This window comes from Lepidochelys olivacea, assembly GCF_965140295.1.
Source record: "Lepidochelys olivacea isolate rLepOli2 genome assembly, chromosome: 3".
In the NCBI taxonomy this organism is placed as follows: Eukaryota; Metazoa; Chordata; order Testudines; family Cheloniidae; genus Lepidochelys; species Lepidochelys olivacea.
Window position 1 is genome coordinate 34,575,685 of NC_140413.1, and position 15,327 is coordinate 34,591,011.

At 42.5% G+C, this 15,327-nt stretch overlaps 1 protein-coding gene across 1 annotated transcript in view; it reads right to left on the reverse strand.

Moving 5' to 3' along the window:
* Positions 1-497: 497 nt before the first annotated feature.
* LOC311518443 (uncharacterized protein) overlaps positions 498-15,327 on the reverse strand; it is a gene marked incomplete at its 5' end in the record, with an annotated part of 111,108 nt that continues 96,278 nt past the window's right edge. Inside the window, 2 exons of the mRNA XM_084624268.1 lie at positions 498-588; positions 1,967-2,189. Coding sequence (XP_084480394.1) covers positions 560-588; positions 1,967-2,189 — 252 coding nt within the window. The 3' untranslated portion in view covers positions 498-559. The remainder of the gene's footprint in view (positions 589-1,966; positions 2,190-15,327) is intronic.

Consider the following 15,327-nt stretch of genomic DNA (forward strand, 5'->3'; position numbering starts at 1 on the left):
GTAGGAGACTGTTACAAAAGGGACCTAAAGGCTAGTGTCACTTACAGAATGAATGGAGTAGGGGAGAAATGTGGTAGAAGACAAGGTCAAAGTTGTAGGTGGGGATGAAATTGTACATGGCCTTGACCAGGAGATCAAGAAATCTGAACTTGAGAGGCAGGGGAATGAAGAGCCAGAAAAGACATTCAAAGAGGGCTGTCTTGGTCTGAAATGACAGACAAGGAGGACGATTAAATTATAAGCAGACTTTCTGTCTTTTTATCTGGAGTCTAACAATTACATAAGCGTAAGTGAGCAAGCTTTTCCGGGCGAGGCTAACATGTGAATTGCTGACAAATAGACTAGTGTTTCCAGTATGTTTGTTTTTTTTAATAAAATTGCTCCCATTAGAAGGGTCAGAACCAAAAGCAAACAATGAAACAAGCTAACTTGGAAGAAGATGATTTGACTTGCAGATTTTTCTACTGCAAAACAAAAATGTTATAAATTTTGAATTTTGTCAGATCACCTTGAGTAAACACATCCTTCAAGAATAGTTACCTTCTTCATGGTCAGTCCATCACAGATGGAATACATTAATTGGAGCACCTTAAAAAACAAACAAAAAAACAGTCAGATACAACAAATTATATCAACATCCTTATATTGAATTGTGAGTGGAGAGAGATTCGTTTTTTAAAAAGTCACATGGTAAAATTGTAGATGCCTTATTCCCCCATTCAAAAAAATTGAGCAATTTTAAGTTTTGACATGTGGAATTATTGTATCTTGCTGAAAAGAAATCCTCGTGTTAGATCCCAGGGCCCTTTCCCTATTACATAATGCAGAGAAACATGCAGAAACTACACAGTTATTTTTAAATACAAAATTTAGAAAGATTTAATGTAGTTTGGATGGAATTGGAGAGCATGAAAAGCTCACCATGTCTGAAAGGTCTAATTATTTTTAACCTAGCTTGCAACCAGGGGATTTGGAACAGGAGCTAAAAGACTGAAAATACAGAACCCCATTGTAAAAAATGTAGACAAATTCCCTGTGATTTCTCATGGAATTGATGTCTACAAAAACTAGCAGTGATGTCACACCATTATTTTCCTATTCTTAACCAGGAACAGATCTGGACCTGGAAGGATCTCACTAGAGGGAAGCAGGAAAAGAAACAGAGTAACACGTATTTTGGGATGAGGCGGAACACTTGGCTGAAATGCTGTGCAAGAGCTGACTGAATTAGATATGGGGCTAGCTGTGGTCAGTTAAAATGGGCTGGTTAGACTTATTCTTGGAAAACGTCTACTGCATAATATGGCTACTTCAAAAAAAAAACATATCTGTTAAACTGGAATGTTCCTGAAAGGCTTTGCTTTGCAGGGCCAAAGACTGAAGTCCTGATCTTGTTTTCAGTCAGCCCTTATTCAGGCAAACTCATGTTGACCTGAAGTGCTTTGTAAAAACCAAAGACTGGACCTTGTTCACACTGGACACCTCCTCCACTTTGTAGCTAGGCATTATTGCAATCCTTGCAGGCTTTTGCATGGAAGACCTGCTCCTAGAATGTGTGCCCATGCACTTGCATCCCCCTTGTCCCCACATGCACGCAGGTGCTCCAGGAAACACCATGCTTCCCTGACTTCTTGCTGGCATAATGCACATTCCCACTGTCCCAAGGGTCTCCAATGCCTAAAAGGCACAATTGAGCTCCCAGTAATGGACTTTAGGAATAGGATCAGGCCCTATTTTGTAAGGATTTTTTTTAACTAAATTGTATGTATGGATCAGAAACAGTCCTTTATTATTTCCTTCCAGAAAAAAACCCTGCTTTTAAAGAAAATACACAAATGGAAGATGTTTGATCTATGCCTTAATCTTGCTTTGTGGCATAATGGCTTGACGCTCTCTTGACCAATATGTTCTATTATTTTTATTTTTATTATTATTATTTTTCTGTTGTACAAAAGGCTATCCTTACGTGGGCAACTTTCCACACTAATAATGGTGGCTTCATGCTTGGTTGCCAGGTGGCCAATATCTGCAGCTTTTCGTGGGATCACTCCTTGGCCTTGCATTTGAAGGTCACCAAATAAAGATGAATCGGTTGAAACAATTTTAAAATAGAAAGGCACTTGTAGAGCAATGTGCTTCACTTGAACTTGCATCAAAGATCCAAGCTTCAATGCTTCCTCTTTTAGGGCCTGAAAATCATTGAAAAAAAAATTGTCAGAATAGCAAGTTTTAAACACACCTGCCCTATTGATGAATTGTGTGGCCATCAGCAATTTGACTCTAATACAACCAATGCCAACATTTTGAAGTCACCTTCTTCCACTCCTTTCCTCTCCCAAGTTAACCAAGTTGTGGAAGTTTTTCCACATAATGGAAAATTCCATATGTTTAACTTTTGAGTGAAAAATAAATTCCAGCAACTTAAATATCATGACCCATCCTGCATTTTTCTTGTTTTCTCTTCTCATTCATTCTTTTCCCCACCCCTCCTTTTAATCTATACCATTATTCTTCTGTCTTGTGTATTGCTTTCATTGATAAAATTTTGTTGTTTCATAGGCCAGTACAATGCTCCCTCTGTATCTTGTGTTATGTCCCTACCACTTTTCTCATGGTTTCTGTCTTCTGGCCAATTCCCTTCCCTTTATGATGATCTCTCTTCTTTCTTTTCCCTCCTCCCTTGGTGGTTTCTCCCTGTATCTGAAGACCGTAAGCATCTGAGTTAGAGCGCTTTATTTATAGGTATGCCTAGCCCTGCTGTTACTTCTGCAGACATGAATATTGGCAGTGGGCTGAATAACTTACTCATTGCACACTCAGAACTATCATTTGAATTCACTGGGAGTTTTAAGTGTACATGGAATCCTGCATCAGGCCCAGACTACTATGGACTGCTTCCCGAGAAAATATTTTTTAGGGCCAGACAGTGACAGGTAGGCACAGCCTATTGTAATGGGCAGTACAGAGCCTCAGAATTCCTCCTGGAGTTATGCATGAGGGAGAATAATCTGACAGTCCTTTAAAGGTTATACCATTGCCTTTCCTGAGAAGCACACCTTTTTGTCCAAGTTTCTCCCCAGAGAGAGCATCTCAATAGTAGCCCCAGATTTCTTCCAGTGCAGGAGCTGCAATTATGGCTTGTATATGTGCAACTCTTGCTCTCAGTAATTTGACAGTAAAGATTACACCCAGAACGATTCATCCCACCTGTTCCAACATATATTCTCCTGTAGAATCCTTTTTAATCAGCATTCTTGAGACATTACCTTTTAACCCTGAAACATTTACCATATTGTGACTTGTTTTGATTCGTTTGTCAAACCTCCCCGTTTGTCAAAAGGAAAGATGTGATTAGTGCGAGTGGCAGATGGTCAAATATGGTGTCATCTAGTCTCAGTTGTGCATTTTTCAATGTTAGAGGGCCAAATAAAGTTATACATTTTAAAAGTGGAAAAGTAGCTGCTGGAGAACACAATAAAGAAGAACAGCATTCTAGAAACCTAAATGGGACAATAAGAGAAGCAAAGAGCTTATAATATACTCCACTCCCCATCTCCTTATAGGCCTGTTGTGATAACTGTGCCTACAAATTTACTCTAAGTATGAGCAACTTTAAAAAGTGTGTGTAAGTTCATAAAATGTCACAATGAACTATAACAAATCTTGATTTGAAAAGATAAGAGAGACAGATTGACTTAGTCTAAATGAGGGCCTACTGATGCAACTCAAGGACTGTTGGAATCATGCTTGGTAAAAACAAGATGTGGAACTGGAAATTAATGAACCAAATTAACATATGTTAGGCCCAGTGATGAGCTGCCAAATCTTAAGAACTGGTTCCCGGAGGGTTCTTCAGTTGCTCTGTGGCACTTTGGCGGCACTGAAGGACCCACTGTCGAAGATCTGGAGCGAGTGAAGGGCCTGCTGCCAAAGTGCCGCCAAAGACCCGGAGAAAAATTAAAATGGGATTCTTGGCCGGGGAGCCTCCCCAGCCGGGAGCTCAAGCAGGCCAGACAGGGGACGGTCCTGCAGGCCATATGTGGCCCTCGGGCTGGAGTTTGCCCACCCTTTTAACAACCAGTTCTAAACTGGCTTCAAAATTTAACAACTGGTTCATGCGAACCAGTGTGAACTGGCTCCAGCTCACCACTGATTAGGCCTAATTGGTGAACAAATAATAAGGGGATGGGCTAGTCCACTCATCACTCCCTTTTTGGGTCCTTAAAAAGAGACTTTTTGTGAAAAGGTGGAAGAACAGATGGAGTCTGCTGGAGCAAGCTTCATGGCCATGGCTGCCACCCTCACCATCTCCTGGGACCCTAGGCCCTATTCGTCCTAATCCTGAGGACTGTCCTGACCAGGCCAGAGGGATGGACTTCAATGACATCACCAACCCTACAAGCTCCAGCTGAATCACAAACACCACCTGACTTGAAACTGGATCAGACTTTAACAGCAGCTCCTGCTCATCTCAACTAACTCTTCTACCCCAAAGGAGAGTGTAACGATGCTGGTTCTGGTGGGACCCAACTGAGAGTGCCAATTCAGGACAAATTGCTGAAAGTAGGGCAGTTATAGCCCAAGGCTGGGTTTTTTTCCACCTCTAAGGCAAACCAAGCCAGCCAGTCAGAGAGGGCTTTGGTTTTAACCCATTGGCTAAGTCACACAAGCAATTCCCTTAGACACTCCAGTTTCCCATTATCACCACCAGTGCCACTCGTTATGGGGACAAATGGTTATGAAAACCAATACCCCAGTAAAAGAAAAAAGGTTCTCTCAATCCCAAAGGACCAAGCCCCAGACCCAAGTAAATATACAAATCAGATCTTACCCACAAACCACGCTGTTGCCAATCCTTTAGAATCTAAAGTCTGAAGGTTTATTCATAAAAGGGAAAAGATATAGATGAGAGCTAGAGTTGGTTAAATGGAAACAATTACATACAGTAATGGCAAAGGTCTTGGTTTAGGCTTGTAGCAGTGGGGGAATAAACTGCAGGTTCAAATCAAGTCTATGGCGTACATCCACAGCTGGGATGGGTCATCAGTCCTATGTGTAGCACTTCCGTTTGTAGCAAAGTCCTTCCAGAGGTACGAAGCAGGACTGAAGACAAGATGGAGGAGCAGCCTTTTATAGTCTCTTGCCATGTGGTCTCTGCTTTATTTGTCCCAAAGACAAGCTGTCCATCACACGGCATGGAAAAACCTCAGTTCTGTCCATATGCTTGTCCCTGCATACCTTGCTGAGTCACAAGGTGTATCTGGTTTCAGAGTAACAGCCATGTTAGTCTGTATTCGCAAAAAGAAAAGGAGTACTTGTGGCACCTTAGAGACTAACCAATTTATTTGAGCATAAGCTTTCGTGAGCTACAGCTCACTTCATCAGATAGGAATTTTTTCTTTTCCTTTAAAAATATTTCCAAAATTATCTTGAAAGGTTGTCCATCACAAAGAGAAGCCTGCTAGACTCTCATGTCTTTTCAGGACCCGCTACAAATACAGGACTCTATTTAAAGGAATTCAGTGCTTATGAAAAGTGCTTGACACTTCTCCTGACTGAATCCCTTTGTCTAGCAACAGAACAGGTACCAACAGTTCAAGATCCCCTTACACTGCCCCGGCCAAGGTGACTCAATTCTATAATGCAGGGACCCACTCTGGAGATGAGGGACAGTTCTGTATCCATAGCCATCCAAACTTCGGCCTCTCTTCTGATGTTGCCAGCCCCAGTGAGATTTTTATTGGGGTTTTGACACCTGTCAGGCTGGAATGGGAGAGAGACTGAGGAATTCATTTCATGGCGATTCTCACATATTGTGAAGTAGCGTCATTTACAGTTGGGCTGCATTTGTGTCACTGACTTAGAGATGAAAGCTCTGTAACATGTTACCTATTGTAAGAGTCATCTGTTCTACAGCAAGGTGTCTCTTATAAGGCATCTGATTCCTGGCTCTACTCCTGTTAATGTCAGTTTTTGGAACCGAAGGGGTGTTCAGAGGGAATATCTACCTGGGGAATTTTTCCATCTTCTGATACATCTGCAGGTAGTGGATATCTGCAGTATTTTTATGGACTAAATTATCTATATAAAGTTGTCAACTGATCTTGTGTAATCCAAACTTCTATGCTAGAGTAGTTGAATGTGGGGTGGTAGGCAGGGCCGGCTCCAGCTTTTTCGCCGCCCCAAGCGGCAAAAGAAAAAAAAAAACCCCCCGATTGAGCTGCCGCCAAAGTGCCACCGAAGTGGAAGGGAGGGAACGAAGGGCTCACCGCCGAATTGCCACCAAAGACCTGGACGTGCCGCCCCAATAACTGATGGAGTGACGCCCCTTTCTATTGGCCACCCCAGGCACCTGCTTCCTTCGCTGGAGCCGGTCCTGGTAGTGGGGAAAATCTGAAGGGAGGGTGATATGATCCCTATGTATATGGCACAGAGTGTGCAAAGATCATTCAGATCTGTCTGGATGAAAGACATTGCTGTATGTAACTTACCCTGTTACTAACAGCAATGATAAGGAGGATTTTCAGTTGCTCACCATTCTTGTCCTTCCATTTTCCTCTCATTGGTTGGTGGTCAGGCTTAGGTTTTCTATTGACTTGACTTGAGTAAGGATAATCCCAATTTAGCTGTTTCCAGTTTGTTTGGATTTTCAGATGTATAATAAAATACAACATTGCTCTAATTAAAACACTAAATGCAGTTGGAAGAATACTAATTCCACAGTTATAACTTGTTTTTAAATCTATTATAAAAGAACATTAAATGCTGCCATAATGTGTCCCCTTATAGTCTATTTAAACATATCCCAGATTATGATGGGTTTAGTGTCCTCATGATTATTAATTAGGAAGAATCCTGTTACATTATTTAGGAGAGGTTCTTGGCAGTTGTTATGTAGAGGTAGATTGAAGCACCAGATGTTTTGCCCTGTTATTTTTGGCCATTAGGATTTTTATAAACAAGGGGCTACTATGAAACACAATACTGCTGCTCAGATCTCTGTACTGGTTTCCTTTTCGCTTAGGGGTGCCTTTTCAAAATGTTGATGACTTTTATCTTTAAGGCCCTGAATAGTTGGGAAGTCACTTAACTGCTTCGGTGAGGAAAGGGAAGAGGTGGCCATTCGGATATCACATGCTCTTGCTGGTGATTCCTAGGGGAGAGTTCTCAATGGTCAGTAGCAGAGCATTGGCAGGAGAGGACCCCAAGCTTTGAAGTAGTTCCTCTTGGTGGGCCACAAGCAATGGTGCTGGAACTAGGGGTGCTACTGCACCCCCTGGCTTGAAGTAGTAAACACCAAATGCATGGTTTCTATTAGCACCTCCACTATTAAAATTGTTCCAGCACCCCTGACCACAAGAGCCTGCATTTGGTAAGCTTTGGGGCTGTGATATTTCAGCACCTAGCTACGGTGGTAACTGATGCTCTATTAGACAGAGAAAAGGGTCTGGCCCATCTATGCTTACTCTTCCTTTTGCAGCCTGCAGATCTTTGGCTGATTCTGTGCTGGCCCAGCTCCTGTTGTAGATTAGGGTAGTCACAGGGCTATTCTAAACTATCCTGGCTTCCAAAAGCCTGTAGGAGCTATTCTATCAGCCAGCAATCACTAGGGCATTAGAAAAGTCTCACCTATTATAAGTGTTATCTATTCTCCAGCAAGGTGTCTCTTACAAGGAGCAATTTGACTATGGCTCTGCTTCTATTAATGTCAGGTTTTGGAACTGAAGGGGTATTCAGAGAGAATATCTACCTGGGGAATTTTTCCATCTTCTGACACATTTACGTCTGCAGGAAGTAGAGATCCGTAGTACTTTTATGGACAAACTGATCTTGTGTGATTCAGACTTCTATAATAGAAGTGGCTGAACTTAGGGTGGAGGGTGAATTTGAAGAGAGGGCGATTTGATTCCTATGTTTCAGAGTGGTAGCCGTGTTAGTCTGTATCAGGAAAAATAATGAGGAGTCCTTGTGGCACCTTAGAGACTATGTGTAATGCACAGAGTTTGCAAAGGGCAACGAAAAGGTGATGTGCCCAGGAGGGTATTAGGAAAGGTTGGTGTAGGAGTCACTATGGTTGTCTGTGTCAGCTGAGTATCCCCTCTATGCTGTGACTAGTTACACCAAGTTTAAGTGTGCTTTGTGTGGGAGACAATAATACAGCCCCAGACTGAGTCCCCATGCCACATGAGAAGAGGAAGACTTGTATGTGGAGGGTCTACTCCATGCATTTGTCTCAGGGTGGGGGTGTGTCTAGGGCAGGGATGGTCTGGACAGTGTTCTCGATACCCATATGGAAGTGGAAGAACTGTCTAATGTTTATCTAAATACTATCTGAGAGCATCAATTACACCTTTAAAGTTATTGAGACTGGGACCAGAATAGAATCCAGCTGCAGGGGAAAAAATTGTTTGCATTTGGTGTACAAATAGTACAACTTTTTCCTTGGACATAGCACTATAGAAGAAACTACCATCCTCATGATGTGCTTCATATATCTAGCTATTTTATTAGCTTGAAATTTAAGGACTCTCCTCCTCAAAGAGGAGTGACCCCAACCCAAATATAATGACATGGACATGTGGAATCTTTCTCACCTGGAGTTTTTTAAAATTTGAATGTCTGTGGGTATGCTGTTAAATGCTATGTCTACTCCTCGTTTTCTATTTAGTCAGAGAACTCCCCCTTCATTCACTGCAATGACCTCATCTGCAGATGCTCCATGTGAAACCACTAGCAATTGCATAAAAACGTGAATGATGTATTTCATTTTGTCTCTCTACAGCTGATTTGTTTACTTTCCATGGTTGTGTCATTGCCTTGGTAGCCCTCATTCATTTTAAATAAATGCGAATAAACTTGGGTCTGAGTCTACAGAAAATTTGTAACAAAGTTTTCAGACAACTTCCCAACTGCTGCCCCCAAATGAAGCTTGCCAGTAATTCAGTACTGCATTTAATACTGCTTGATGCAGAGACATGCTGTAGTATTCTTTGCAGTGTAAGGGACAAATCCTGTTCCCAGTGAAGTCAATAGCAAGATTCTCATTAACGTCAGTAGCAACAAGATTTGGCCCTATGTTAATCAGCAATTTAGTCATGTACTACTCAGAATCTGTCATGGGTTTTTTCCTGAGTAGCAAATATCTAGCAGCTTTGTTTGTTACATCACTGGTAAGTGAGGATGTTGGATCAAGCAGTTTTAGCAGGCATTTGGGAATCAAAATTCCCTTTTCAGCTGCTTTGTACTACAATCTGTAAACACCAGCATAACTGGTTTAAACTGGGTTTGTGACTGCTTTGCATCACTGTATGAATACAGACCCAAATTCTTATTCTCTTCTGCCACTGGCTCACTCAATGGTCTTGGGTAAAAAGAGGGATAAATGTACGTATTTATGCTCATTCTTTTTGTTTCCAGCTGATAAGCCTGAGGTGGCAGTGCTGTTATCAATTAAATAGAATTCAGCATGCTTCAAGGCACTCTGTCTTCACAAAGAATTTGAACGAAATTGAAAGTCTCCTCCTCCTTATCATAGTTACAGTTCAGATTTTTATCTTGCATAACATGGACAGTCAAACAGGAAACATCAGGGATTTTCTAGAATGATCTTTATTCTGTCCCCTCCCGTATGAGGCTTTCAAAGGATAGTTGCAATGTATAGTATAAGGATTACTTATCTGGAGAGGACACTGTGACTGAGCTCCCTTTTGTACATCTGACCTTTCTGTGGGGCATAATGTGGTCTCCCAAATATAGTGCCCAAGTTTCAATTGGTGGAAATCAGCATTTCAGATGATAGAGCTATGTCAGTTTACACCAACTGAGGATCTGACCTACAGGTTTTTTAAATTTTGCTTAGTGGCACCAATACTCCAGGATACCATCATAAATATAAAGTTTTTTAGTGATGTGTCTACTAAAGCATCTGGCAAGTTCCCCCAGAATTAAGATTGACCCTACTGGGATGGTCATTCTGGTGGGCAAAGGGGAGAATTACACTGATGTATATTTGTAAATAATTATTCATAAGTTATCATAAGAGGTTTCAGAGTGGTAGCCATGTTAGTCTGTATCAGCAAAAAACAACAAGGAGTCCTTGTGGCACCTTAGATACTAACAAATTTATTTGGGCATAAGCTTTTGTGGGATGAAGTAGGTTCTAGCCCACAAAAGCTTATGCCCAAATAAATTTGTTACTCTCTAAGGTGCCACAAGGACTCCTTGTTGTTTTATCATAAGAGCAAATTCTCCAGTGGTTATGGTAAAGTATTTCAGCAATTTAAAAAATCTGACTCAGGGTAGAATTCTTACATGATTTAGCTGACGGTATTCATTCATACCTGGAAATCAAATATGTGCATGGGGAGCGCCACCTTTCACTATAGGAAAGCTGATCACATGGTGACAGCTGGAATATGCATAGTGCATTTGCTAGGAAAATAGCGGCCCTTTAGTGACAAGATTTCATTTGTATCACCTAAAGAAGAATAACAAAATGTGTGTTTTATGTTTGCTTAACAGATCACTCACCATCTTAGATAACAAGAACCCTTTATGCTTACAGAGGGAAAAGGAATGTTAGCCAGGACACTTTGGTTATCCTCTACTTGTTTCAAAATTTGCCATGAGATCTTCAGTTCCTATCTGGACAATAACCCAGGGAAGGCAGAAGAGAACTTGGGCAGAGGGGACAGCTCTATCCAAAGATTTCAGAACTTCCCCCCTTAATACTCAACATTGAGCATGAGACCAATAAGTATACATATTGGGCTCAAGTCCCATGAGCTGTGAAAGGCAATCCCCAAAACTGGAGCTGGCTGGGAAACTGAATTTCAGTTCCACACATTCTTGTGTTCAAAATTTTTTTTCATCCTGATTTGGGACAAAAATGCTAAAATCTTACAATAGTTTGTTTCAGAAACACCAAAAGTGGGGTTTCCAAAGTGAAATATGCTTCCTATGATCCCCAGCTGGCAGGCTGCAGAAGAACAGCGGTCCTGGAAGACTGGGGTCTCCAGCAGCCTGCCAGGTGGGCTGCAGGGAGGTTGGGCAGGAAATTAGGCAGGTTTTGAAACCAGTGTGGCAGGCTGTGTTCCGTCCAAAGTTTATTTGAAATCAAACTATTTCAGCAAAATGTTCTTGATTTCAGTGAACTGGCAAATTCTGATGGAAAAAATGGATTGCTGGAATTTTCCAAGTAGCTCTACTCAAAATAAGGCTGATTAGATACAGCTCTCCCTGGTTTCCTGTACCTTCCCTCCACTCCAGTGTTTTAGAAGAGGATATGAAGCCTTGCCAGCAAGTTCCTGCTGTCTGCCATTGTCTTAAGCAGGTTCTGGTGCCCTCCTCTAGCTAGTACAGGAAGATTTCATACATTCATTTCCATCTCTTGAGCAGGTGCTTTCTTGGGAGGGTGTGGGGAGAAAGGGAAGGAAGACTATGCATGGTGCCTGGAAACTAAGAATGTGTGATATTTAAGGTAGTATGCTATGTAGGCTTGGGTGCCCCAACCAGGGAAATCTCAAAGGAGCCAACAGTGGGTTGATAAATCCTGGCACAAAAGAAGGAAAGAAGAATCCAGGTACCACTTAAAGGAAATGACCCAAATGAAGATCATGAGTGGCAGTTTTGACACAAAGTAGTTTCAGACAAGGAAATCAGAAATCAAAACAATGAGCTGGAAAATGGAAAGAGATAGCATGTGTCAAGTTGCCAAGAGCTTTTTCTTTATGTGAAGGTAGCTGCTGCTGACTAAGGCATTGTATTCAGGAGTGGGTTGTAGACATTTTCAATAGTCTCAATGCATTTGCTGGACAGTATTTCCATTTAAAAATGGAGGTGTGTGTCAATAAGGATTTTAAGGAACAGAAAAAGGCCATCCATCCAACCTTGCCTGCTTTCCTTGAATGTAGCTTAATTCTACTTCCTTTTTAAAACTATGCTCCTAAATCCTTTCCTTCTCCAGGGAAGAGGAAGACGAAAAACCAAAATAACAAAAAAGCCATGTTTCTCTTGAACTCATGTATATTCTTTGCTCTAATCATCTTTTCTAGTAAGTTATTCCATATGTTTGTTACCCTTGTTACAGAATAGCTCAGCCTGACTTCCCTAGCTATTCTTAGTTTCTTTTTTGTTTGAGATACTTTTCAGTCCTTTCCTAATTCAGAATATTTCTATTCAGTCACATAGCAAAGTCTCTCTTCCTCAATGACAATAAATCTAACACTTAACTTTTCATCATAAGTTAGATTATTGAAACAAGTGGCTTAGTGTGGAGTTAGATAGGGAAGAGCTAATATTTTGGTCCTTTATTTATGTTTTAATTTCTGTGAACGTAGCTAGTGCTCTGGATGGGTATATATATATATATATTTAAATACAGGCACAAGTAGGTTGTGCTTTATCAGACCTATGCAGTGTGATCATATTTATTTAGAATGTTAGCCCTTTATCCAGGGTAAAGCCAGTGTATGTTGATACCTTCAGCACAGAGTGTTTCCAGCTGGTCACACGGAATAGCCTCCATTTCCTCATGTGTAACACTCACCAGTTGTTTTCCCCCCACCTCCTCTGCATTTTGTTTTTGCTGCTGGAAGGATGTGGGTGATGATTGATAGAGCATGTCCAATTGGCTCTGTTTGTCCATGCTGGCCTGCTTTGTGCACACTGAGGTCAGTGGTGTATTTGTAGGTAACCGTCCAAGGAAAACACCTCACAGCAGGCAAAAATGCTAACTAAGCAAAACAAACTCAGGAATGTGATCATCTGCTTAGCAACGTTTTCAGCAGACTTTTCCATCACAGTAAAGTTGCAGTCTGGCTATAGAAATTTAGAAGTGAACTCATAAGAACAGCTATACTGGGTCAGACCAAAGGTCCATCTAGCCCAGGATCCTGTCTTCTGACAGTGGCCAATGCCAGGTGCCCCAGAGGGAATACACAGAACAGGCAATCACCAAGTGATCCATCCACTGTCGCCCTTTCCTAGCTTCTGGCAAACAGAGCTAATGGCCATTGATGGACCTATCCTCTATGAATATATCTACTTCTTTTTTGAACTCTGGTATAGTCTTGGTGAAGGCCAAGACTATACAGATGGGTGGCAGGGGGGACGCGGGCCCACCCACTCCACTGTGTCCTAGCCCAGGGCCCTACCAGCAGCAGAGGACCCCCTGCTATGTCAGTGGGGCTCCTGGCCACAACACACTGACATTGGCTCTGCAAGTGTTGCAGCCTGACTAGGGTCGGCTGCCCCTGGGCTATTTCCTACCTCCCCCTCTATAAGTACCTGGGTCTGGCTGGCATCCTCCAAGGGGTCACACACCATGGGCTCCTCGGGGTAACTGGCAATTGGTTGGCTTGGTGGCTCCTCGGGGTAACTGGCGAACAGCAAGCTTGGCAGTGTCTCTGGGCTCGAGCTAGCATCAGACATTGGCTGGTCTGGCCAGTCCTCAGGTCGGCTGCCAATCACCGTGGTCTCCCGGCTGGGAGCTCCACCACATGCGTCTGGCCTCTCCGGTAGCTGTGTTTCAACTGAGCTCTGGGGGTCTGGCTTATATACTTCCGGTCCTGCGCCTTGACCTCTGAGGGGCGGGTGCAGGGATTGCTGGTTCCGCCCACTTTGGCCTCCAGAGAGGCTTATCCCTCTCCGGGGTGGCGGGGAACCAGACCGCCTCGCTACAGTGACCCTTAATTCTTGGGTTAGAGTAAATAACACTTCCTTATTTACTTTTTCCACACCAGTCATGATTTTACAGACCTCTATCATATCCTCCCTTAGTCATTTCTTTTGCAAGCAGAAAAGTCCCATTCTTATTAATCTCTCCTCATATGGTATCCATTCCATACCCCAAAGTACTCAAATACCTGAGACAGCTTCAACTATGTTGTAGAGTTAGTTTCTTTGAGCATGTTGGGTTGGAGAGACAGGGGGAGGAGGAGTTTTATCTTAAAAATGTCAGGAATCGGATGTAAGTAAATCTTACAATCCAAAAAAACCAAATTTTGTACCATAAAAATTCTATTTTTACAGTTTAAAAGGCTACATTTTTGTACGTAAGCTGAAAGCAAAATTCCCCCCTCTGATCTGTTCAGTGGACCATATTGCATTTTTCATGCTTGATTCTCAGAGAATCTGACATTAATGGGAATGCTGCCTGGCCTGTGGTCCAAATTCAATAGCAATCTGTATTGTGGATTGGAGAGGTGAATTTTGCCCCAAATATCCTAAAATTCTAACGGTGGCCTAGACTGTCCCTTGGTCTTGAATAGGTGCATAGGGAGGCAGGTATGCAAATCCCTTCTGCTTTTATCCTCTGTGAGAGCAAAGGACCCTTGTGCCTGAGGGTGCACAGGGAATTGCTTCTCCTGGGATTCCTGGATCACTAATCTTCAAAGGTGACAGTGGGAAGGAAGAAAGGCCATGGTCACTTCTCCCTTTTGCACCAGTTGATAGAGTTGGCTGGGCACACAGAGCCAGATTAATCTTTTGTGGTTCCTGAGGCGCCGCCTGTCGCTTGCATGGGGAGGAGGGAGCAGAGAAGAGTGAGCAGCAGGCAGGGCCTTGGTGGCAGGGAAGAAAGAGGCTGAAAAGGGGCATGGCCACAGTCCAGGTGCCAGGGCCTCTTCTGAGTGTAGGCCTGGTGCCACAGTGCCTTTTATGCCATTGTAAACCTGGTACTGGCCACAAAGGTGCAGAAACTAGAGTGCTCGGAGTGCGGCTTGAAGTGGTTTACATCATATCCAGATTTCAGAGTAACAGCCGTGTTAGTCTGTATTCGCAAAAAGAAAAGGAGTACTTGTGGCACCTTAGAGACTAACCAATTTATTTGAGCATAAGCTTTCGTAAGCTACAGCTCACTTCATCGGATGCATACTGTGGAAAGTGTAGAAGATCTTTTTATACACGCAAAGCATGAAAAAATACGTCCCCCCACCCCACTCTCCTGCTGGTAATAGCTTATCTAAAGTGATCACTCTCCTTACAATGTGTATGATAATCAAGTTGGGCCATTTCCAGCACAAATCCAGGTTTTCTTCCCCCCCCCCCCACAAACCCACTCTCCTGTTGGTAATAGCTTATCCAAAGAGGTGACACTCCTTACAATGTGTATGATAATCAAGGATGAAGTGAGCTTCATGAAAGCTTATGCTCAAATAAATTGGTTAGGTGCCACAAGTACTCCTTTTCTTTTTGCGAATACTAACACGGCTGTTACTCTGAAACCTGTCATTGTAAGGAAAGTGATCACTTTAGATAAGCGATTACCAGCAGGAGAGTGGAGTAGGGGGAGGTATTTTTTCATGCTTTGTGTGTATAAAAAGAACT